At 34.5% G+C, this 27,153-nt stretch overlaps 1 protein-coding gene across 1 annotated transcript; it reads right to left on the bottom strand.

Moving 5' to 3' along the window:
- Positions 1–548: 548 nt before the first annotated feature.
- On the bottom strand, positions 549–20,809 carry LOC132717991 (2-oxoisovalerate dehydrogenase subunit beta, mitochondrial-like; the record flags this gene model as incomplete). Its single annotated transcript, XM_060701605.1, is given in 4 exon segments — positions 549–1,547; positions 2,473–2,559; positions 5,964–6,109; positions 20,638–20,809. Coding segments are annotated over 4 exon segments (546 nt in total), but the record flags the coding sequence as incomplete, so codon positions are not given.
- Between the last annotated feature and the right edge of the window lie 6,344 nt (positions 20,810–27,153).

The following is a 27,153-nucleotide window of genomic DNA, read 5'->3' as shown; positions in this document are numbered from 1 at the left end:
ATCAATCATAAAATAAATATAAAGTTGCTAAAATACACATGTATAAGCCATTCATAGCCATTTTGGTCCTTGTAGCAATAAACAAATTGTTGGGTATTTTTTCTTCAAAATTTTATAATACAAAATAAAGTTTATTCAATATTTTACTTATGTTTCAGTTGAACTCTCATCATAAGGAAACTGATAATTTGTAAGGTTGCTCAAAACAATTTGAGCCGCGTCACGACAAAACCAACATAGTGGGTTTGCGACCAGCATGGATCCAGACCAGTCTGCGCATCCGCGCAGTCTGATCAGGATCCATGCTGTTCGCTTACAAACCCTATAACAAATAGAGAAACTGATAGCAAACAGCATGGATCCTGATTAGACTGCACGGATAAGCAGGCTGGTCTGGATCCATGCTGGTCGCAAACCCATTATGTTGGTTTTGTCGTGACGCAGCTCATTTTTACAACCAATACCCATTTTATATGACAAACAACATAATGTTGGTGATTAACTTACAATGTCACTTTATAGGGCCATGTCTATGTTTTGTTTGTTTGTTTTGTTTGCTTTTACGGCACAACAACACAGTTTAGGTCATATGGCGCCAAAACAGGAAAGATGACATTGGCTATCCTTGGGCATTACAAAAGTCATCTTTCCTGTTTGGTTATGCCTCTGACATCACTTGTATGTTCACAAGGACAGAAAGTAGATCACTAAACCTATGTTATATACATGTATAATATAACAGCTTTCCTAGAGTATTAACCAACAGTAGCAGTAACAACAACAACAACATTATTGAGAATTTTACTTTTGATGTTCATGCATCTCTAACAAACTGAAATCAATACATATTTTATGAGTATTCTTACAATAAAAGATCAGGGGGTCAAGCAACTTTGAAGACATTTCTCCAGTTAAAAACTGACTAGCAGTTTAACTAAAATACAAGTATTTTAGTTTATGATTAAATAAGAACAAAGTTATGTGCAAATTAAGCCAACACATTTATAAAAGCCATGCTCAGACTAAACCTTGGATGACCTTTGTCCACAGGTTTGACTGTATTGTCAAAATTAAAACTGGGACTTTCTCATGTCAAAAGAGTTACCATGGTAAAGTTTTAAAGAACATGATAATAAGGCCAGTTATACTTTGACTCTACAAGACCCCTTGACAGTATTCTGTATCAAATTTCTGGTGATCTATAGTGCTGCAATAAAATGACAATGTGAAATACCTTAACACATAATGTAAGAAGGTCATAACCTTCAGCTGACTGTGTAAATCCCCTGATAGTTTTATCTTAGCAAAATGATATCTCAAAACTGATCACCACCATCACACTCAATATCTCAGATCTACATATGATACATATATCACTAACCAACAACACTTCAAACATAACATTCTCAAAAGTTAACAACTTTCTTCACAGCTTCAAACAGTCTCCATTTGTCTGGCATATAAAACGGTTCATATACATGAGCAAAAGGTGTATCGTAACCACACACTCTCTGTATAGGTGCCTCGAGGTTGAGAAAACATTCCTCCTGAAAAATATTAACATTGTTTAAATATCAGTAATATAACATAACATTATTCAGTATTTTGTTTACAACTTCTAAAGAATATTGTTATTTGAAATTAACAAATCAAGACTCACTGGGAGGCAAATTCTAATTTATACTCCATTAAGGCCCACTGGGAGGCAAATTCTAATTTACATTCCATGTATATTTCAAGCACTTGAAAAGTGCCATCGGCCCTCTTGAGTTTCAAACCATAATAGTTTGGGGTAAGTCTCAGCATTTATTATTGTAACATTATACATATTGCAGTTCAACTTGATAGTGATGCAAGATTCAAGCTCCTAAATCCATTTCATAGTCAAGTAATCATGATAAAAAATGGCTCAAACCCAGAAATCCTCGGTTAAGACTATGAAACCTTATCTGTTAAAATTAGCACTCCAGATATGTTAATAAAATGAGCCGTGTCATGACAAAACCAACATAATGGGTTTGCGACCAGCATGGATCCAGACCAGCCTGCACATCCGCGCAGTCTGATCAGGATCCATGCTGTTCGCTTACAAACCCTATAACAAGTAGAGAAACTGATACGAACAGCATGGATCCTGATTAGACTGCGTGGATGAGCAGGCTGGTCTGGATCCATGCTGGTCGCAAACCCATTATGTTGGTTTTGTCATGACACGGCTCAAATTTCAAAACAATACTGTTTACAAAAGAATCGTATACATTAGGCAAATGTTCCTTAACAATAAGTGACTGTTTGTCAAAGTGCCGCTACAGTTTTTACGTTACCTAAATGTAAGAAAACTTACTAATATCAACTTGTGTAAAAGATTTCAAAATGTTTGAAATAAATTTCAGAAATGTTAATCAATAATGATACAGCATCTTTCTACATTCATTTTAACCCATATATGTTTCGCAATGATAAAATACTAACCTGTACAGCAGTGGCAATTTCAGCTGCATAACCCATTGTTTGTGGTGCCTCATGGGTAATTATCATCCTGCCAGTTTTTATCACAGACTGAAATGTAAATATAAATATATATAATCATATTCTATATAATTATTTATCAGAATATTTCACTGATTTATTCAGATTAATAACCCCAGTCAAATAATTGGTTTATACAGAATTTATTTTTAGTTAGATTGTGTAGGAAGTAAGGCTCTCGCATTTACATTTTTTTTGTAAATGTTTAAACGTTTTCGTGCTTAAAACTGAAACGATACCATTTAAATGGTGGTACTTCCATGTACTATACTATACCATGTATTCGAGTTGCCAAATGATGACTCTATTTAATACATGTACAAATAAATAATGTTCAGGGCTCATTGCACATTTTCTGCATTGTATCCCCATTTCGCCCTTTTGAAAGATCAAAGGAAAATCAACTTTACCAAAAATGTATTATATCAGGAGCAATTATTCAAGGTGATGCTGTGTGGAGTGTTGTAAACACCCACTTTCAGTTTTTTACTATGGAATAAATCATTTAGAATTAATAAACAAGAGGGCCATGATGGCCCTGAGGTCGCTCACCTGTATATAGCCCCCCCCCCCCCAACCCCCCCCCAAACGTTGCAGGGCTAATTTAACCCAAGGGCTTTTATTTGCACAAACTTGGTAGACACCCATAAGAAGATGTTTCATGCTAAACATCTAAGCTCTAGCTCATTGGGCTTTTTAAAAGAAGATTTTTTTTAAGTTTTTACTATACACATATAGTTAAAAACAATGACACCCCTGGGGCCGGGCCAGTTTTGACCCCAGGGCTTTAATTTGAACAAACTTTGTAGACACTTACTAGAAGATGTTTCATGCTTAATATCTAAACTCTAGCTATTTGGGTTTTTTCAAAGAAGATTTTAAGTTTTTGCTATACACATATAAAGAAAATCAATGACCCCCGGGGCGGGGCCAATTTTGACCCCAGGTCTTTTATTTGAACAAACTTTGTAGACACTCACTAAAAGATGTTTCATGCTTAATATTTTAACTCTAGCTATTTGGGTTTTTTCAAAGAAGATTTTTTAAGTTTTTGCTATACACATATAAGGAAAATCAATGACCCCCGGGGCGGTGCCAATTTTGACCCCAGGGCTTTTATTTGAACAAACTTGGTAGACACCTATTAGAACATGTTTGATGCTCAATATCTTAGCCAAAGCTCTTTGAGTTCTTTAAAAGAAGATTTTTTAAGCTTTTACTATTGCATATAGGGAAAATCAATGACCCCCTGGGGCAGGGCCAATTTTGACCCCAGGGCTTTTATTTGAACAAACTTGGTAGACACCTATTAGAACATGTTTGATGCTCAATATCTTAGCCAAAGCTCTTTGAGTTCTTTAAAAGAAGATTTTTTAAGTTTTTACTATATGCATATAGGGAAAATCAATGACCCCCGGGGCGGGGCCAATTTTGACCCCAGGGCTTTTATTTGAACAAACTTGGTAGACACCCATTAGAACATGTTTCATGCTAAATATCTTAGCTCTAGCTCTTTGGGTTCTTTAAAAGAAGATTTTTTAAGTTTTTACTATATGCATATAGGGAAAATCAATGACCCCCCGGGGCGGGGCCAATTTTGACCCCAGGGCTTTTATTTGAACAAATTTGGTAGACACTCACTAGAAGATGTTTCATGCCAAATATCTAAGCTCTAGCTCTTATGGTTTCTTAAAAGAAGATATTTTAAGATTTTTCTTTCGGTTGCCATGGCAACCAGAGTTCTGCATGGAATTAAATTCTTTGAACAATTTTTAAAGGTGACCACCAAAGGAACATTCCTGTGAAGTTTGGATGAAATTGGCTTAGTGGTTTATGAGGAGATGTCATTTAAAGTAAAAGTTTACGGACGGACGACGGACGGACGGACGCCGGACGAAAAGCGATCACAAAAGCTCACCCTGTCACTTTGTGACAGCTGAGCTAAAAATAATCAAAAGTTCAAAAAGAGCAATAATTCTGTCAAAATGAATAGACATCTGTAATTTTGTAACCATAATGTTATTTGGTGTTTGACTATCCTGCAGCTGAAGTGTACTTAAACATATAAACCAATTAAAAAATACATTTTTAAGTATAATATAAAATGTTGTTTTATTGAATTTCAAATTTCTGATAAATATATATTAACATTTATTCAATTTTTAACCCCTGAAAATTTACACAGTCATATTTGTTAGCAGTAAACAATACCCCACTGAGATTTAAAGTGCATGTGCCTGATTATCAACAATTACCTGCTCACATATTTAAAGGGACTCCACTGAGGTTTTTTGACATGATGGGACTGAAAATATTTTTTCCAGATAAATGTTCCTTTTGATGTAGGTTTAGACCACTAATCTTTGTGCAAAATTTCAGATCATTCGCACTCTTCATTTTTCCAGAATAATTATTTAAATTGTAAAGAAATGACCCAAAATGAAAAGCGTTTAAACGCTTTTCACTCAAATCGGGCAAAGAAAAACATAAAAATACGATTTTCATTTTATTTCAAAGTATATTTCTTAACTATCTTTGCATATATTTCTGTTTAAAGTGTCCCAGCTCATTTATGTAAGAAATTCAAATGTTATGTTTTTAGGCTTTTAAACCTCAGTGGAGTCCCTTTAATAAGAGAAAATAATGAAATGATCAGAATTGGTCAGATGGGACAAACACAAGGGGAGTTGTCTATGGTATCAACAAAAGGTGTCTAAGGAGTCATTTTGTCAATGCTGCATTGTATGTCAAAAGGAAAATAGAAAAATGGGGCATAATTAAGTAAAATGGCTTCAAAGAATCATCTGCTCTTGATATTAAACAAGTTTGAAGTGTGATGGTTTTTGAGAAAAAATAGGAATATATAAAAATTCACAAAAAGAAGATTATAAAGCAAACACTTAGAGCCACCGCCAAGTGGGGGGCCTCACTCAAATGTTTCTTTATAAAGTCAAACACATCAGAGGAAGAATATTAAAGAGTACTACTAGAAAACAATTGTCAATGTTGCTGTAAATTCTAAGTATTGGAAATGTTTAACCATTAGCTAGCTGAATTTACAGAACTTGAGATCAAAAGATTGTTACGACTGCAACACCATAATGAAAACAGTACAGCTTATACAAACTTAAATAAGCTTCTTAATTACTGATGAAGGCATAAGACAAAGATCAATAAGCCATGCACTTTATAATATTTAAACAGTATAAACAGTTCAGCAATGGAAAGAATAACCTGAAAGATGACTACAGCTGTGACTTAGAATAGGCGGTGAGGATGTTTTTTTGTTTTTTTTTGACATCCATTAAATTTGCATCAACTGAATAGCGAACAGTGCCGACCGTGATCAGACAGGGTGATCTTGGTCTGCACTGGTTGCATAGATAGAATCAGCTATGGATGAAATTTTCATTATTGATGATCTTTTAACTTACCTTTAAAATTGTGTTTAGGTCATACGGTAACAATGTTCTTAGATCTATAACTTCACATGAAACATTTAACTTCTCTTGTGCCATACTTGCCACTTCTCGAAGCACATGAACTTGTGTACCATATCCTACCATTGTAACATCACTACCTGTTTAAAATAAAAGACGAATATCTATCGAAAAATTCACAAAAAAAATCACAAAATTCCCTATATACTTTTAAAAAATTTAATATCATGCTTTGAAACTCGATCTGTCATCCAGTATATTGTTAATTATAAAGATTCCAACAACAAAATCCGTAAAGTAATATGTTTTTAATATGTTGTAAAGTATTGCAGTCTGATCAGTATCCATGCTGTTCGAATACAAACCGTATAACAAGTAGAGAAACTGATAGCGAACAGCATGGATCCTGATCAGACTGCGCGGATGCGCAGGCTGGTCTGGATCCATGCTGGTCGCAAACCCATTACATTGGTTTTGTCATGATGCGGCTCAATTATGTTTTGTCAAACTGTAAGGATAAGATGGCCTAGATTACAGGCCCCAGACAAGTCATCATTCATGTGCTTAAAGGTTATAATCTGCCAAAAGGTGACCTACAATTTTAGGGGTGTCATTTTCCCCTCTAAACGGGTAGTTTTTAGCTAAAAACTGGTTAAAAAATTCAAGAACTGAGGTTAGCATTTGACTACGGGGTGAAAAAGTTTAAAATTGATTCTTAATAACACCTTAGTTTATTTATGACAAGATATGACAATTGTTTGTATTTTAGTTGTACTCAACAATGTATTTTTTCCAATATGATCAAATACGGTACGACCCTAGCAGAAAATAGTTAATCCATATTCAGATATGTATTGTAATCATTTTGAATACTACAAAATACGATCAAAATGGAATATCTTGTCATAAAGAAACAAAGTAAATGTTGAAAATGTATGGATTTTATTAACACAGTTATTACATCATCAACAATCAACATAAAGACTGAGGCATTTAATGACAATCATTGTAAAGACCAAGGCATTTGATGACAATTAATGTAAAGACGGAGGCATTTGATGACAATTAATGTAAAGACGGAGGCATTTGGTGACAATTAATGTAAAGACGGAGGCATTTGGTGACAATTAATGTAAAGACGGAGGCATTTGGTGACAATCAACATAAAGACCGGGGCATTTAATGACAATCATTGTAAAGACCAAGGCATTTGATGACAATTAATGTAAAGACGGAGGCATTTGGTGACAATCAACATAAAGACCGGGGCATTTAATGACAATCATTGTAAAGACCAAGGCATTTGATGACAATTAATGTAATGACCAAGGCATTTGAAGACAATCAATTCAAAGATTGAGGCATTTGAAGACAATCAATGTAAAGACCGATGCATTTGAAGACAATCAGTGTAAAGATGGAGGCATTTGAAGACAATCAGTGTAAAGATGGAGGCATTTGAAGACAATCAGTGTAAAGACAGAGGCATTTGAAGACAATCAGTGTAAAGATCAAGGCATTTGATGACAATCAGAGTAAAGACCAAGGCATTTGATGACAATTAGTATAAAGACGGAGGCATTTGAAGACAATGAGTGTAAAGATGGAGGCATTTGAAGACAATCAGTGTAAAGACAGAGGCATTTGAAGACAATCAGTGTAAAGATCAAGGCATTTGACGACAATCAGAGTAAAGACCAAGACATTTGATGACAATTAGTATAAAGACGGAGGCATTTGAAGACAATCAGTGTTAAGATCAAGGCATTTGATGACAATCAGAGTTAAGACCAAGGCATTTGATAACAATAAATGTAAAGACCGAGGCATTTGATGACAATTAATGTAAAGACCAAGGCATATGATTACAAGTGGGGCGTCCGTGGCCGAGTGGTTAAGGTTGTTGACTTCAAACCACTTGCCCCTCACCGCTGTGGGTTCGAATGCCGACAGGGACTTTGAATTCTTTCATGTGAGGAAGCTATCTAGCTAGCTTACGGAACGTCCATGGTTCTACTCAGGTACCCGCTCGTGCCTGAAATAATGCACAGAAGGGCACCTGAGGTCTTCCTCCGGGATCGGGGGATTTGATGACAAACGATTTAAAAACCAAGGCATTTGATGACAATCAACGTAAAGACCAAGGCATTTGATGACAATTACTATAAATACCGAGGCTTTTGCTGACAATCATTGTTAAGACCAAGGCATTTGTTAACAATCAATGTAATGATCAAGGCATTTGAATACAATCACAGTAGTGACCAAGGCATTTGAAACCAAGAAATGTAAAGACCAAGGCATTTGAAGACAATCAATCACAGTATAGATGGAGGTATTTGATGACTTTTAATGTAGACAGAGGCATTTGATGACAATCAACATAAAGACCAAGGCATTTGATGACAATCAATGTAAAGACCAAGGCATTTGGTGACAATCAATGTAAAGACCATTAGGCATTTGATGACAATCAATGTAAAGACCAAGGCATTTGATGACAATCAATGTAAAGACCAAGGCATTTGGTGACAATCAACGTAAAGACCAAGGCATTTGGTGACAATCAACGTAAAGACCAAAGCATTTGATGACAATCAATGTAAAGACAGAGGCAATAAATGTAAAGACCAAAGCATATGATGATAATCAATGTTAAAGACCAAGGCATTTGGTGGCAATCATTCAGTGGAGGTTTGGTTAAACTTGCTTGTTACATTTTTTATTATCTGATACATAAATGTGGACAAGGACAATAAATTGATTTTCAATTAACAATTTTATAAACATTTAAAACTGATCTCCCACGATAAGGACCAAAACACCCATTTATCATTATATGTCATGTTTTTGTAAATCACATTTAATTTTCACTGCATGTTAACCAATTTTAAAGCATTTGATTGCATCACTCACTTATGTTTGCCTGAGCAAACTCAATCATTAAAATATGAATTACTATTATTATTGTAAATGATTTCATTCATTCAAATGCAGCCAACAATCTCTAATCTTTTATGATGATATTATCTAAATGGATATCAATTTTCTTATTTGTAACAGCACAAGTACCTCCCTATTTATTAATTGTCACAGTTTGCTTATAAAATGCTTCGCCTTTTAAAGCTCTCAACTTGCATTATAGACAAAAATGCCACCACTGAGAAAATGTGAAAAATACAAATGTTTGCTGTTCAAGGCTATGTAGATAAACATTTACATGTACATACACAATCCCTGGCAACCGCAAAAACAAATGCAGTCTGAGATTTCAGGTCTACCTGGGTTGCAAATTTCTCAAGTTCATTTATGTGAAACATTCAGATATTTGCAATATTGTAAGGGATAAGCAAGATTCAAACAAAATATTTATCTGCAAAATATTGCATGATTAATTCAACAAGCGTAGAAATTATCAGTGCAAAAGATTTCTGTACCCTTCTTTATTTATTACCCAACCATTCCAGGGAATTACATTTCATGCAGATATCAGCATCTTTTAAATATGTAAGAAGATTTGTTTTGTTTGTTTGTTTGTTTCATTTTAAGCCTTTTCCCAACAGTATTTCAGTCATTTAGCCGAAATTAGGCAAATAGTTTCTTTACCATCGTTCCTGGAAAATAACACCAGTACTAGACTACCTTCCTCCAAGCTTAACTACCAAAGCATCTCTCAGGATCGAACCCACGCCAGAGAAGTAACTGGATTAAAAGTCATCGACTCAAACCCTCGACCACAGAGGCGGTTATGTAAGAAGAACAAGAGGGCCATGATGGCCCTGAAGTCGCTCACCTGTATATAAACCCCAGGGCTTTTATTTGAACAAACTTGGTAGACACCCATTAGAAGATGTTTCATGCTAAACATCTAAGGTCCAGCTGGTCAAGTTTTTTCTTTACACATATAGTTAAAAACAATGACACACCTGGGGCAGGGCCAGTTTTGACCCAAGGGCTTTTATTTGAACAATCTTTGTAGACACTTACTAGAAAATGTTTCATGCTTAATATCTAAACTCTAGCTATTCGGGTTTTTTCAAAGAAGATTTTATAAGTTTTTGCTATACACATATAAGAAAAATCAATGTCCCCCGGGGCGGGGCCAATTTTGATCCCAGGGCTTTTATTTGAACAAACTTTGTAGACACTCACTAGAAGATGCTTCGTGTTTAATATCTAAACTCTAGCTATTTGAGTTTTTTCAAAGAAGATTTTTTTAAGTTTTTGTTATACACATATAAGGAAAATGAATGACCCCCGGGGCGGGCCAATTTTGACACCAGGGCTTTTATTACAACAAACTTGGTAGACACTCACTAGAAGATGTTTCATGCTTAGTATCTAAACTCTAGCTATTTGGTTTTTTTCAAAGAAGATTTTTAAAGTTTTTGTTATACACATATAAGGAAATACAATGACCCCCGGGGCGGGGCCAATTTTGACCCCAGGGCTCTTATTTGAACAAACTTGGTAGACATCCATTAGAACATGTTTCATGCTAAATATCTTAGCTCTAGCTCTTTGGGTTCTTTAAAAGAAGATTTTTTAAGTTTTTACTATATGCATATAGGGAAAATCAATGACCCCCTGGGGCGGGCCCAATTTTGACCCAAGGGCTTTTATTTGAACAAACTTGGTAGACACCCATTAGAGGATGTTTCATGCTAAATATCTTAGCTCTAGCTCTTTGGGTTTTTTAAAAGAAGATTTTTTAAGTTTTTACTATATGCATATAGGGAAAATCAATGACCCCCTGGGGCGGGGCCAATTTTGACCCCAGGGCTTTAATTTGAACAAACTTGGTAGACACCCATTAGAGGATGTTTCATGCTAAATATCTTAGCTCTAGCTCTTTGGGTTCTTTAAAAGAAGAATTTTTAAGTTTTTACTATATGCATATACATTGTGTAGGGAAAATCAATGACCCCCTGGGGCGGGGCCAATTTTGACCCCAGGGCTTTTATTTGAACAAACTTGGTAGACACCCATTAGAGGATGTTTCATGCTAAATATCTTAGCTCTAGCTCTTTGGGTTCTTTAAAAGAAGATTTTTTAAGTTTTTACTTTATGCATATAGGGAAAATCAATGACCCCCTGGGGCGGGGCCAATTTTGACCCCAGGGCTTTTATTTGAACAAACTTGGTAGACACTCACTAGAAGATGTTTCATGCTAAATATCTAAGCTCTAGCTCTTTGGATATTTAAAGTTTTTTCTTTTGGTTGCCATGGCAACCAGAGTTCTGCATGGAACTGAATTCTTTGAACAATTTTCAAAGGTGACCACCAAAGGAACATTCCTGTGAAGTTTGGATGAAATTGGCTTAGTGGTTTATGAGGAGATGTCATTTAAAGTAAAAGTTTACGGACGGCCGGACGCCGGACGAACGGACGCCGGACGAAAAGCGATTTCAAAAGCTCACCCTGTCACTTTGTGACAGGTGAGCTAAAAACAGTATAAATTATATATGTATTGTTTTTTCATTTTCTTGGATTTTCAGTGCAAACTAGTTTTTTTTGTTTTCAGTCTGCACAAATATCACTGCATTCTACAGGTAAATGTCCAAAAGCTGCATGATTACAGTTTTAATCTAAACTGTATGTCAGCAACTACATTATAACTATATTGCACTAACAAATGAATAAACATTGTAAAATATATGTTCTGTGTCTGCAGTAAAAAATAAAGGGAGCTTTTATAATATATAAATCAAGAAGAAATTGTTTGTAATATCACTTTTGATGTTATTGTCTCTTCCTAAACAAATTGAGATTAAAAAGTAAATCTACAAGAATCTGAGTACTAATGGATACTATACAGGCAAAATGTCTATAGAAACTAATGATAGGTGAACATAGCAAACAAACATTTAAATTTGACCTAGGAACACTGCCAACTGTCCATAAACAAATTCATATCTAGTTCTTCAATTAGGAGATAGAAATAAGTTCTTCAATTAGGAGATAGAAATGTAAGTAAATTACAAGCTGTCTAGACTCACAACATCAAATCTCTAAATTGTACAATTAAAATAAATTTAATGTTTTCAGAAAAATATAAAATTTCAAATAATTGACAGAATGAAAACAACTTTGATACACAAAATCTATACAAACGTGATCATTATTGTAGCATGTTGAGTTACAAGATATGGAAAACAATTATTTTATTAAACACAGACTCAATTAAAGTCACTGTTTGTAAATTCATATTATTCCTTTAGCAGATTTAAACAAGAGCTGTCCACCAGGGATAATCAACTGTATTTTGATTTTATGACAAATTTTATTTTTTGCTATTACAGGTACAACTGACCCTGACCTTTGACCTTTTGACCATGACATGTAGAATTAATCAATTTACATCCACTTATTACGTTTCAATGTATATGCAAGTCTGTTATAGGGATTATATATGGGATTTATGTTGCATCAATGGAGTATAAGTCATATGGTAATTTTCCAGCTTTACTGGTAGTGGAAGACCTCAGGTACCTCTCTGTACATTATTTCAGACACAAACAGGCACCTGAATAGAACCATCAACATTCCTAATTTTTTAGCTAGCTGATTAGCTTCTCACACCTGTCATGAAGCTTGCAGCCAAGCATTGTGGCCAAGTATGAAGACAATACACCAAGAACTTTAGAAACTCAAGAAATTATGATCAAGGTTAAAGTTTGCGAATGGCAACGGCTACAGCAACGCCATCATGACTTTCAGTAACAATAGCTCTATTCTTTTTCTTCGAGCTAACAAAAGTTTAGTTCCACCAAATCTGTTATACAAAAACTCAGTGAGCATCATAAATGTCAGATATCTATTTTTTTCAAAATGGTATATAAAGTGCAATGACCCACTTTTTTAACAAGGCTGATTATATTGCCATTAATCCTACATCATTTGATAAAGATATGTTACAGCTTTATTATTGTTATTATTCACCATTCTGACAATTCGCTTTCTAAATAAACTAATTTTAAGTTTTCTTGCGATATGAATGTATGATTCCTAATAAATGCCTTTCCCTACAAAGAGAAAATGAGACATTACAGTAATAATAGTATTATTTTAACAAATGGGCTAGAATCTAAACAGAACAAAGAGCTGTCCGCAAATGTGACCAATACCCTGAAAAGGTATCATTAAATATTGCAGAAAGAGGTATTATGAAAAGAAAAGATAACAAGAACTATCGGAGGACAGTAACGCTCGACTATTCGAAAAGTTGTCACAAGTGTGTTTCATTGAGTATAATAATGCTTCCCTATATGAATACATAAAATTGTCCCAAAAAGTACAAAGGCTTGTTATTAAGATGTTTTATCGAGTGAATCACTGCTTTATTATTATGAATGCATAAAATTGTTCCAAAACAGGCTCAAACCCTTCAGTAGTTATGGAGATACCAGCTTACAAGCAAAAACTTTACCAAGAATTTCAAAGCCTAAAAAGGTGCATAATTATGAAAAAAAAATCAGAATAATGGGACTTGTGCCAATAATGTTAAATAATCACAGAGAACAAGTGTGTGAAGTTTCAATCCATTCCCTTCAGTAGTTATGGAGATACTAGCTTACACGCAAAAACTTAACCAAGAATTTCTCAGTTGAAAAAGGAGCATAATTATGCAAAAAAGCAAATCAGAGTTATGGGACTTGTGCCAATCATGTTAAATAATCACAGAGAACAAGTGTGTGAAGTTTCAATCCATTCCCTTCAGAAGTTATGGAGATACCAGCTTGCACGCAAAAACTTAACCAAGAATTTCTCAGTTGAAAAAGGGGCATAATTATGCAATAAAGCAAATCAGAGTTATGGGACTTGTGCCAATCATGTTAGATAATCACAGAGAACAAGTGTGTGAAGATTCAATCCATTCCCTTCAGTAGTTATGGAGATACCAGCTTGCTCGCAAAAACTTAACCAAGAATTTCTCAGTTGAAAAAGGGGCATAATTATGCCAAAAAAAGCAAATCAGAGTTATGGGACTTGTGCCAATCATGTAACATAATCACAGAGAACAAGTGTGTGAAGTTTCAATCCATTCCCTTCAGTAGTTATGGGGATACCAGCTTACACGCAAAAATTTAACCACAGGGAGGCCGACGCCGACAAATGGGTGACTGCATTTGCTCAATTATTCTGCGAATAGTCGAGCTAAAAAGGTAACTAATAGCTTAATATTGTTCTTGTGAAATGAAGTGGCATTCATAGCAAACTTACCACCTTGACCCTGAATGTAGGGACATGGGTCTTGGAAGCGACATGTCTTCTTGATGTGGTATACAATTTATGCCAAGTTAATTTAAAATCCTTTAATGAGTGACAAAGTTACAGTCCGGACACAAATGTTTACCTTCAAACACTTCTTGTGAGATTACGTATTTTTAAACTATATGTGTGACCTTGACCTTGGAGGTAAGGACATGGGTCTTGGACAGAACATGTCGTCTTGATGTCTGGTAGACAAAATTGCAAGGTTATTCAAAAATCCTTCCATGAATAACAAAGTTACAGTCCAGACAAAAATCTGTGTATCTTCAAACTCTTATTGTGAGAATGTGAACCTTCAAACTGTAACCTTGATCTTTGAGGTAGGGACATGGGTCGCGACACATTATCATGATGTGATACTATAATAAGTGCTCTTAGAGACTACATTTAAATTCTTAGTGAAGTACAGAAAGGTTAAAGAAAAGGGATATCGCAGAAAAATTTGGAATACCATTTAGCACATTAATGACAATCCAGAAAAAAAACAAGAGCGATCAGTAATCACATGCGTCGCCTCATGATGGCCAATTTCATGTTGGGACAAATTTTTCGACAGACGGACAGTGCACAACTAGACTTGGTACTGATCATTCCTGTAAAGTTTGGATAAAATTGCACCAGTAGTTTATGAGGAGTAGTCCAGACAAGCTTTTGCGTATCTGGCAACACACAGAAAAAAACACCTTTTTATCAAAAGGCCATAACTCGGCCAAAAATCATTCAACCGGAAAACCCGTGCAATATGCGCAAGGACTTGAGCTACAGATCAATCCTGTAAAGTTTCATTGAAATTGCATTAGTGGTATAAGAGAAGTAGTCCGGACAAACTTTAAAATTAAAAATTATTAAAGGGCCATAACTCTGACAAAAATCATTGAACCGGAAAATTCTGACAATATGCACAACTAGACTTGGTACTGATCATTCCTGTAAAGTTTGGATGAAATTGCACCAGTAGTTTATGAGGAGTAGTCCTGACAAGTTTTGTGACGGTCGGACAGACAGACGGACGACGTAGAAGTGATCCCTAATTGTAGAGACGACACAAAAAAGAAAAAAAAATGAAAACAAAAAAATGATTCTTAACAAAGCTAATTGCTTTCACCTAATAGAAAGAGTCACTGCATGGTTCTTTTATCATTGTGGACGTAATGTTAAAATATCATCATTATCTAAAAAACTTATCATCATGTATTCTAAGTTTTTATTTAATATAAACAACAATAAGTATGTTTAAAATACTTTTGTATTAAATAGTAATAGATGTTTTATATTATTGTAATATTATAACGTTTCAGTATATCAGTGAAATAAAAACTGATAATTTCACTGCTTTAAACAGTGAAATTATCAATTTGATAATTTCACTGTTTTGAATATTTGAGCCCGTTATGTTGTTTCAGTGAAATACAAGCGTTCACAGTACTGGAAACCGACTTAATGATGTGACGTCGTAAATGACATCACGTTGTATTATTATTTGGCGCCCTTTTCATGTAGTACTAGGTTAAAATGTCTTTTTAAACATTATTTTGCATATAATAAAAAGAAAATTTGTTTAGTTTAATGTGAGATCGACTCGTGAATACAAAAAGTTCATAAATCACTCGTGGCTGCGCCACTCGTGAAATATACCTTTTGGTGCTCACTCGGTGAAATATATTACAATCTTACACTGAACTAAACAAATATCCTCTATTTATTTCCTTAAATTCTAAATGAATAATAAGCCTCCCTGAGATATTTGAAGTATGCCAACTCTTTCTCATAATAATGTCCCATGCAATGTCAAGATCATCTCCACATTCCAATAGTCAACCTGCTAATTCCTGTTTCATAACCAGTCAAAAAGCTGCTTTAATCAACATGTGACATATTGAACCAAAATATGCCCAACTTTAAGCTACAGTCATGTTCATTTTATATAATACAGTACAAAAACCATGGAAATAAAATTGTCTTAATATTCTCACAACCTTTAAACAGAAGCCCTTTATATAATACTAGTCGCAAATGTCAAATCAGATATTTTAGAAATGTCTTCACTTAATAACCATCCTTACTTTTACCAGTAAGATGACATTTGTAAGTGAAGACATTCAAAGACCTCAGTCAGTCAACTGTAAGTACTTTGATGAAAAACACACTACTCTTACATAAAAGCAGAACAAATAAGCTATTAGTATCCTTCATTATCAAGCTTATATAAAAGGAAAACTTTTCAAACAAACAAAATTCAACATCTGAACTTTTGGCATCACAGGTGAATGACAGCAGGAACCTTGGTCAAATGTTAAAGAAATCCAGATATTATTGAAATATTGACAAGACAATTTAATACAATGTCTTTATGAAAACTATCATGAACACTTATTAGTGTTACACTGGTAGCAGTCATTATGTAGCTTTCTTCGCAAGTGTGATTTTAAATCATGATAAAAAACTTTGAAATATCTTAATACGTATTTTTACACCATCATTAAGCTTGAAACTAAATTCTAGACAAGAGATCAATTGATGTGGCAGTTAATGAGTCACTGCTCGACAATCTGATAATATAAATCATTATACATGTTGAAATTTCATAAAAATATAATTATTTAATAGATTAAAGGAACTCTATTGAGATCAAAAAGCCTAAAGACTTAAAGGGACTCCACTGACGTTTTTTTACATGACGGGACTGAAAACTTTTTTTTGAGATTATTACATCATTTGATGTAGATCTATACCAACAACTTATGTGCTAAATTTTTGATCATTTGGTTGCTCCGTTTTTCCAGAATCATTATTATAATAGTGAAAAATGACCCAAAATTGAAAAGCGTTTAAACGCTTTTCACACATTAAATCAGACTGAGAATATCACAAACATATGATTTTCAATGTATTTCTTGTAGATCTATATATTTCTTCATTAAATTTTATTTATACATGTTATATTTCTGTTTTAATTAGTGTTCATGTTTATCTATGTGAAAAATTAAAATTTTATGTTTTTTGGCTTATAAACCTCAGTTGAGTACCTTTTAAATTTGAATTTCTTACATCGATTAGCTGGGGCACATAAAAAAGGAACATATGCAAAACATAATTAAGACATATACTCAGAAATAAATAACTTGTATTTTTGTGCTATTACTAATCAGATTTGAGTGAAAAGTGTTGTAACGCTTTTCAATTTTGGGTCAACTTCCACAAAATGAATTCTGGAAAAATGATCTGAAATTTTGCAAACAAGTTATTGGTCTAGACCTACATCAAATGGAACATTAATCTTGAAAAAAATATTTGAAGTCCTGCCATGTCAAAACAAATCAGTGGATAAATTATTCTGCTCATAGTATTTCACTTTTTCCAAGACATTTGTTTTGTTATGTTATGCATCAATTAAACAGTACTTAAAAAGTATAAAGCTTAATATATCTGCCACAAAATTATTGTTATATTTTAAACAAGAGGGCCATGATGGCCCTGAGATCGCTCACCTGTATGGGGCCAATTTTGACTCAGGGGATTTTATTTGAATAAATTTGGTAGACACCCATTAGAAGATGTTTCTTGATAAATATCTAAAGCTCTAGCTCTTTGGGATTTTTACATGGAATTTTTTTAAGTTTTCACTATACACATATAGGGAAAAACAATGACCCCCCACTCCAAGCTGGGCCAATTCTGACCGCATGGCTTTTATTTGAACAAACTTGGTAGACACTCACTAGAAGATATTTCATGCTTAGTATCTTAACTCTAGCTCTTTCATTTTTTTTCAAAAGAAGATTTTTTTTATAGTTTTTACTATACACATATAAGGAAAATCAATAACTCTGGGTCAGGGCCAATTTTAACCCAAGGGCCCTTATTTGAACAAACTTGGTAGACACTCATCAGAAGATGTTTCATGCTAAATATTTTAGCTCAATCTCTTAGGGTTTTTTAAAAGAAGATTTTTTGAAGTGTTTACTAAATACATCAAAGTAAAAACAATGACCCCTGGCCGGGGCGGTGCCAATTTTGACCCCAGGGCTTTTATTTGAACAAACTTGGTAGACACCCACTAGAAGATGTTTCATGCGTAATATCTAAGCTCTAGCTATTTGGGTTTTTTAAAAGATTTTTTTAAGTTTTTACTACATAATTATACAAATAAGGAAAATCAATGACGGGGCGGGGCCAAATGTTTCATGCCAAATATTTAAGCTCTAGCTCTTTTGGTTTTTTAAAAGAAGATTTTTAAAGTTTTTTCTTTCGGTTGCCATGACAACCAGAGTTCTGTCTTTGAACAATCTTTAAAGTTGACTATCAAAGGAACATTCCTGTGAAGTTTGGATAAAATTGGCTTAGGGGTTTATAAGGAGATGTTGTTTAAAGTAAAAGTTTACGGCCGGACGCCGGAAAAGTGATCACAAAAGCTCCCCATGTCACTTTGTGACAGGTGAGCTTAAAAGAATACTTCCAAAATGCTTGTATCTTCCAAAATGCTTGTATTAAATAAATACATGTATGATACATGTAGTTCAAATTGCCTTCAAAGCAAATGGCATATACATGAAATCATCGTTTGAGAGCAAAAACCCTATCAAAATAGCAGAATAATATTTTGTTCCTAAACATTTTATTCTGTTAAAGTACAATATGTGTTAATTTACAAAAACTTGTTCCCAAATACCCCTTATGAAGATATTCTACAACAAAAATGTCATCAAATTGAAGAAACAAGAGGGCCATGATGGCCCTGAGGTCGCTCACCTGTATATAGGCCCCCCCCCCCCCCCCAAACGTTGCAGGGCCAATTTAACCAAAGGGCTTTTATTTGCACAAACTTGGTAGATACCCATAAGAAGATGTTTCATGCTAAACATCTAAGCTCTAGCTTATTGGGCTATTTAAAAAGAAGATTTTTTTTAAGTTTTTACTATACACATATAGTTAAAAACAATGACACCCCTGGGGCCGGGCCAGTTATGACCCCAGGGTTTTTATTTGAACAAACTTTGTAGACACTTACTAGAATATATTTCATGCTTAATATCTAAACTCTAGCTATTTGGGTTTTTTCAAAGAAGATTTTAAGTTTTTGCTATACACATATAAGGAAAATCAATGACCCCGGGGCGGGCCAATTTTGACCCAAGGTCTTTTATTTGAACAAACTTGGTAGACACTCACTAAAAGATGTTTCATGCTTAATATCTTAACTCTAGCTATTTGGGTTTTTTCAAAAAAGATTTTTTAAGTTTTTGCTATACACATATAAGGAAAATCTATGACCCCTGGGGCGGGGCCAATTTTGACCCCAGGCCTTTTATTTGAACAAACTTGGTAGACACCTATTAGAACATGTTTGATGCTAAATATCTTAACCATAGCTCTTTGAGTTCTTTAAAAGAAGATTTTTTAAGTTTTTACTATATGCATATATTGGGAAAATAAATGACCCCCGGGGCGGGGTCAATTTTGACCCCAGGGCTTTTATTTGAACAAACTTGGTAGACACTTATAAGAACATGTTTCATGCTAAATATCTTAGCTCTAACTCTTTTGGTTCTTTAAAAGAAGATTTTTTAAGTTTTTACTATATGCATATAGGGAAAATCAATGACCCCCTGGGGCGGGGCCAATTTTGACCCCAGGGCTTTTCTTTGAACAAACTTGGTAGACACCTATTAGAACATGTTTGATGCTCAATATCTTAGCCATAGCTCTTTGAGTTCTTTAAAAGAAGAATTTTTAAGTTTTTACTACATGCATATAGGGAAAATCAATGACCCCCCGGGGCGGGGCCAATTTTGACCCCAGGGCTTTTATTTGAACAAACTTGGTAGACACTCACTAGAAGATGTTTCATGCCAAATATCTAAGCTCTAGCTCTTATGGTTTTTTAAAAGAAGATATTTAAAGTTTTTTCTTTCGGTTGCCATGGCAACCAGTGTTCTGCATGGAATTAAATTCTTTGAACAATTTTTAAAGGTGACCACCAAAGGAACATTCCTGTGAAGTTTGGATGAAATTGGCCTTGTGGTTTATGAGGAGATGTCATTTAAAGTAAAAGTTTACGGACGACGGACGGACGACGGAAGCAGGACAAAAAGCGATCACAAAAGCTCACCCTGTCACTTTGTGACAGGTGAGCTAAAAATTGTTATTGTAATTTCAAATATCAAATACCAGGGGAAAACAGAGGAGTGACAACAGCAGCTGCTGTCTTATCAGTATTTAGTGTTTGAAGGGAGACAACTCACAGTTGTTCACAGTGAATGTCATATGTCAATAAAAGTACTGTTAAGGATTACCTAGATCTCGTGTGTGGATACTGGGGGAGAGGTGGTCACAAACCCACTTGGATTTGACTATATTGACATAAAAAATATAATCTGTAAAATTCAAATTTACCTTCAATTACAACTTCAGCTTTGCCTAATGGTATTGTGTAATCACCGGTGGGTACTTCTTCTATAGCTGCTCTATATAAAATCTTTGGTTCAAAAAATATACATGGATCTTCTTCTTTTATACAACTTAGTAACAGTCCTTTAGCCTGGATTGGACCTCTGGGCATCACAACCTGTGTAAATAATAAAAGAAGCTTTGAAGAAAGAAAAACACAGTCATACTAGACATCTTGTTTGGGTAATGGTCCGAACTGTGTTAAATGTGCATTGTAACAAGATATGTTTGTAAAACATGTATGCCCCCTATCAGCAGCCAATTAGTCATGTGCTAAGGTTATTATGCATGACTTCTGACCCAGTGATCAAACAATTAATAAGGGTTATCAAGTATCTACTGGTCATGACCTTGACCTTTGAGCCCTTGACCCAAAACTCAATAGGGGTCATCTGCTGGCCACGACCAATCATCATACAAAGTTTGAAGTTCCTAGACCTAAGCGTTTTTAGTAAATTGATCAGAAACCGTTTTTACCAACAAGGTCAATGTGACCTTGACCTTTGGCCCCTTGACCCCAAAATCAATAGGGGTCATCTGCTGGTCATGACCAATCACCATGCCAAGTTTGAAGTTCCAAGGCCTAAGTGTCCTTTCATTATTGATCGGAAACCGTTTTAACATACAGGGTCAATGTGACCTTGACCTTTGACCCCAAAATCAATAGGGATCATCTGCTGGTCATGACCAATCACCATGCCAAGTTTTGAGTACCTAGGCCGAAGCGTTCTTTAGTTATTGATCAGAAACCATTTTTACTTACAAGGTCAATGTGACCTTGACCTTTGACCCCTTGATCCAAAAATCAATAGGGGTAATCTGCTGGTCATGACAAATCACCATACCAAGTTTATAGTTCCTAGGCCTAAGCGTTCTTAAGTTATTGATGAGAAACCGTTTTTACTTACAAGGTCAATGTGACCTTGACCTTTGACCCTTTGACCAAAAACTCAAAAGGGGTCATCTGCTGGTCACGACCAATCATCATACAAAGTTTGAAGTTCCTAGGCCTAAGCGTTTTTAGTTAATTGATCGGAAACCGTTTTTACTTACAAGGTCAATGTGACCTTGACCTTTGACCCCTTGACCCCAAAATCAATAGGTCATCTGCTGGTCATGACCAATCACCATACCAAGTTTGAAGTTCCTAGGCCTAAGGGTTCTTAAGTTATTGATCGGAAAGCATTTTTACCTACAAGGTCAATGTGACCTTGCCCTTTGACCCCTTAACCCCAAAATCAATAGGGGTCATCTGCTTGTCATGACCAATCACCATACCAAGTTTGAAGTTCCTAGGCCTAAGGATTCTTTAGTTATTGATCAGAAACCGTTTTTACCTTAGAGGTCAATGTGACCTTGACCTTAGACCCCTTGACCCCAAAATCAATAGGGGTCATCTACTGATCATGACCAATCACCATGTCAAGTTTGAAGTCCCTACGCCTAAGGGTTCTTTTGTTATTGATCGGAAACCGTTTTTACCCAAGAGGTCAATGTGACCTTGACCTTTGACCCCTTGACCCTAAAATCAATAGGGGTCATCTACTGATCATGACCAATCACCATACCAAGTTTGAAGTTCCTAGGCCTTCAGGTTCTTTAGTTATTGATCAGAAACCGTTTTTGCTTACAAGGTCAATGTGACCTTGACCTTTGACCCCTTGACCCCAAAATCAATAGGGGTCATCTACTGATCATGACCAATCACCATACCAAGTTTAAAGTTCCTAGGCCTTAAGGTTCTTTAGTTATTGATCGGAAACCGTTTTTGCTTACAAGGTCAATGTGACCTTGACCTTTGACCCCTTGACCCCAAAATCAATAGGGGTCATCTGCTTGTCATGACCAATCACCATACCAAGTTTAAAGTTCCTAGGCCTAAGGGTTCTTTAGTTATTGATCGGAAACCGTTTTTATCTAAGAGGTCAATGTGACCTTGACCTTTGACCCCTTGACCCCAAAACTCAATGTGGGTCATGTACTGATCATGACCAATCACCATATCAAGTTTGAAGTCCCTACGCCTAAGGGTTCTTTTGTATTTGATCGGAAACGGTTTTTACCCAAGAGGTCAATGTGACCTTGACCATTGACCCCTTGACCCCAAAATCAATAGGGGTCATCTACTGATCATGACCAATCACCATACCAAGTTTGAAGTTCCTAGGCCTTAAGGTTCTTTAGTTATTGATCGAAAACCGTTTTTGCTTACAAGGTCAATGTGACCTTGACCTTTGACCCCTTGACCCCAAAATCAATAGGGGTCATCTACTGGTCATGACCAATCACCATACCAAGTTTGAAGTTCCTAGGCTTTAAGGTTCTTTAGTTATTGATCGGAAACCGTTTTTGCTTACAAGGTCAATGTGACCTTGACCTTTGACCCCTTAACCCCAAAATCAATAGGGGTCATCTGCTTGTCATGACCAATCACCATACCAAGTTTGAAGTTCCTAGGCCTAAGTGTTCTTTAGTTATTGATCGGAAACTGTTTTATCTAAGAGGTCAATGTGACCTTGACCTTTGACCCCTTGACCCCAAAATCAATAGGGGTCATCTACTGATCATGACCAATCACCATACCAAGTTTGAAGTTCCTAGGCCTTAAGGTTCTTTAGTTATTGATCGGAAACCGTTTTTGCTTACAAGGTCAATGTGACCTTGACCTTTGACCTCTTGACCCCAAAATCAATAGGGGTCATCTACTGGTCATGACCAATCACCATACCAAGTTTGAAGTTCCTAGGCCTAAGGGTTCTTTAGTTATCACTCGGAAACCATTTGGTCTACGGACCGACAAGTGCAAAGCAATATACCCCCTTTTCTTCGAAATGGGGGCATAATAAGAAGAGAGCCATAAAGAACCTAGATTGCTTACAATTGCTAGATTGCTAGGGAAGGTCAATATACCCTTCGTGGATCATTGGTTTAAGCCCTAATAGGGTCAGGACAATGTTTCTTCATATGACACAAGAAATGGTTGGATCCAGGAGGTGGACCCGAAAGTGATTAATATAAGTTGCAAGAACTTGTTTCGCAATCGAGCTTAAATAAATATATATAAACCAATATATCCTTCAAAACAGATGTAATTAGTTCAAAATGGGTGACTCATTTCTGTTCACAATGACATGATCTATAAAACATTTGTAGACGTCTGCAAGGAAAATATACATTGTTTTCCTTTAAAAGTCTATATCAACTATCCTTTGAGTGGCATGATTTGTGTAACTTTTGTGGAGCTACACAAGGTGATGCTACATGCCAAATATCTGTGCTCTAGGTATTGAACTTTCAGAGACTCCCTGGTAGGGCAGAGTCTGATCCAAGTGGCATGATTAATCATTTTTTTGCAAAGGACAACAAGGTACTGTTTGACACTGTTTTCAGTAAAAGCTAAAAAATATTGTCTGCATACAGTGCAAGTAGCATTAAGAATTTATTTATTTGAGATTTAGCACTGTAATTTGTGTTTATATTTCTCAAAAGTAGTATAACTATATTTCTTTTTAACAGTTTATCATAAGAGGGGCACCAAAAAGGGTGAATCCAATTGACAGTTCAAATGTAAATAAATATTTGTAAGCATACTTAACTATAGAAGAAGCTATTAATAGACTTGGGTCTTTGTGAAACTTAGCTGGAATGGAAGTTAAAAAATTGCACAAATTGCTTTTTCTTATCTTTAATAATGGTCCCAATAAAACAAATTGTTTCTAAATGCCTTAGATGAATATTATGCTTTTCGTTTATTTATAGTACCTTAATTATAAACATGCAGGGATTTTTTTTCATATATCCTTAGCCAAATAAAGGCTATTTTCCCTTGTCCAAAGTTATATTTTACCCTGAAATGCCTTGGGTACATTCTTCAACATGAACCATGCCTTAACATCACCTGACTTATATTTGCTAGTTGATAAATTTAATCTGTTTTTTTTTTATCTGTTTCAATCTGTTTTCTTAAGGCAGTTCAAGATGACTTATGATAAATTGTGTAAAATTAATATGCTTTTTTGATACAACATGCAGGTGGTCAACACCAGGTTTAGAAGCAAAACCATAAAAAAGATGTCAGTAAAAAAACTAGATGATATGAAAACTTGTACAGAAAACAAGTACAGGTGAATGCCACAACATAACAAATTTTAGCTAATTAGACCTCTTAAGGTACCGTGGACACACTGCAATCACAGAAAGATCATATCTGTGCACTTTGTGCTTAGTAGGGATTAAAAAACCCACTGAGTTTTACATTATAATAATAAAAATGTAAATGAAGAATTCAAAATATCATCAGAACTAGAACTGAAAACAGCATAGGTTTTCTTTATTTTACAAAGATTTTTACTTTAATCATAATAATTGTAACCTGAGTCAAAGAACTTTCTATAAAGGGATGATTTAAAAAATATAACCAAAATATCAGAAAGGATGGATAGTGGCATTATATAAAAACTGTTCCAGCAGTCACTGACTGTTTTTGCAAAGTCATCATGTTATTGATAAAGCAATTAATTTCTGTAAATATTCAACCCTTTTATAGTCAACTTATTTGCACCCTTAATTGCCTACGTGACTTTAGCATTGCAAAACAACCTGACTTGACAATAGCCAACCATTTTTTTCTTTTCTGGGCAGGAAACTTCCATGCTTCATGCTTAATATCTAAGCTCTAGTTTTTTAGGTTAACTTTATTAAAAGAAGATTTTTAAAGTTTTTACTATACGCATATGAAGAAAATCAATGACCCTCGGGCCTGCAAATTTTGACCCCAGGGATTTTATTTGAACAAACTTTGCTAACACTCACTAAAACTAGAAATGTGTCCATAGGACACGGATGCCCCCACAGCCACTGTTTTGTCAATCTCTAGGTCAAATATTTTTGGACTACATCATCACAGTGCCACAAGTTGAAAACTAAAAATCAACAAAGGGCCATAATTCTGTTAAATTTAGTGGCAGCAAAAATTCCTTTCCTTAACTTCCATCTACACATTAAGGTTGGTCATCCCTGGAAGTTTAAGCAAAATCTGCCATCCGGTTTAAGAGGAGTTGCATTCACAAAATTTCTACATAGTATAAAGTGAAACAAGAGCCACCGCCGGGCGGGGGCAACGCTCGACTTTTTACTTTTTCTAAACGCAAACATAGAAAGGTTTGAACATATATTGACGTTTCCTTTTTATAAATTTAGTTGGTCTGTCTTGTCACATTAGTTTTGATTATATATTTTGTATATATATATGAATAGAAACATTAAGCATATTTCTAAAAATAGCAACAGTACGCAATTTCTTAAAATAGCAACATGACGCAATTTCTAAAAAATAGAAAAAATGTCGCAATTTCTAAAAATAAAAAGAAATGACATAATTTCTAAAAATAAAAAAAATGACGCAATTTCTAAAAATAGCAACAATGATGCAATTTCTAAAAATAGAAAAAATTTGATGCAATTTCTAAAATAACAACAATGACGCAATTTCTAAAAATAGCAACAATGACGCAATTTCTAAAAATAGAAAAAATGACGCAATTTCTAAAAATAGAAAAAAATGACGCAATTTCTAAAAATAGAAAAAAATGACGCAATTTCTAAAAATAGAAAAAAAAGGATGCAATTTTTCTAAAAATAGCAACAATGACGCAATTTCTTAAAATAGAAACAATGACGCAATTTCTAAAAATAGGAAAAAATGACGCAATTTCTAAAAATAGAAAAAAAAATGACGCAAGTTCTAAAAATAGAAAAAAATGACGCAATTTCTAAAAAATAAAAACAATGACGCAATTTTCTAAAAAGAGAAAAAAAATGACGCAATCTATAAAAATAGAAAAAAATGACACAATTTCTTAAAAATAGAAAAAAAAATAACGCAATTTTCTAAAAATATAAAAAAAAAAATGATGCAATTTTTCTAAAAATAGAAACAATGAAAGCAATTTCTAAAAATAGAAAAAAATGATGCAATTTCTAAAAAATAGAAACAATGACGCAATTTCTAAATATAGAAAAAAAAATGACGCAATTTCTAAAAATAGAAACAATGACGCAATTTCTAAAAAATAGAGAAAAAAAATGACGCAATTTCTAAAATTAGAAAAAAAATGACGCAATTTTCTAAAAATAGCAACAATGACGCAAATTTCTAAAAAATAGAAAAACGTGACGCAATTTTCTAAAAATAGAAAAAATGACGCAATTTCTAAAAAATAGAAAACAATGACGCAATTTCTTAAAATAGAACAAAAAATTGACGCAATTTCTCTAAAAAAAAGAAAAAAAATGACGCAATTTCTAAAAATAGCAACAATGACGCCAATTTCTTGAAATAGAAACAATGACGCAATTTCTAAAAATAGAAACAATGACGCAATTTCTAAAAATAGAAAATAATGATGCAATTCTTCAAAAATAGAAACAATGACGCAATTACTAAAAATAGAAAAAAAAGAA

Source organism: Ruditapes philippinarum, unplaced genomic scaffold (assembly GCF_026571515.1).
Source record: "Ruditapes philippinarum isolate M1 unplaced genomic scaffold, ASM2657151v2 ctg1922_1_1_1_1, whole genome shotgun sequence".
Lineage (NCBI taxonomy): Eukaryota > Metazoa > Mollusca > Bivalvia > Venerida > Veneridae > Ruditapes > Ruditapes philippinarum.
This window is presented reverse-complemented; position numbering and strand designations above follow the sequence as displayed.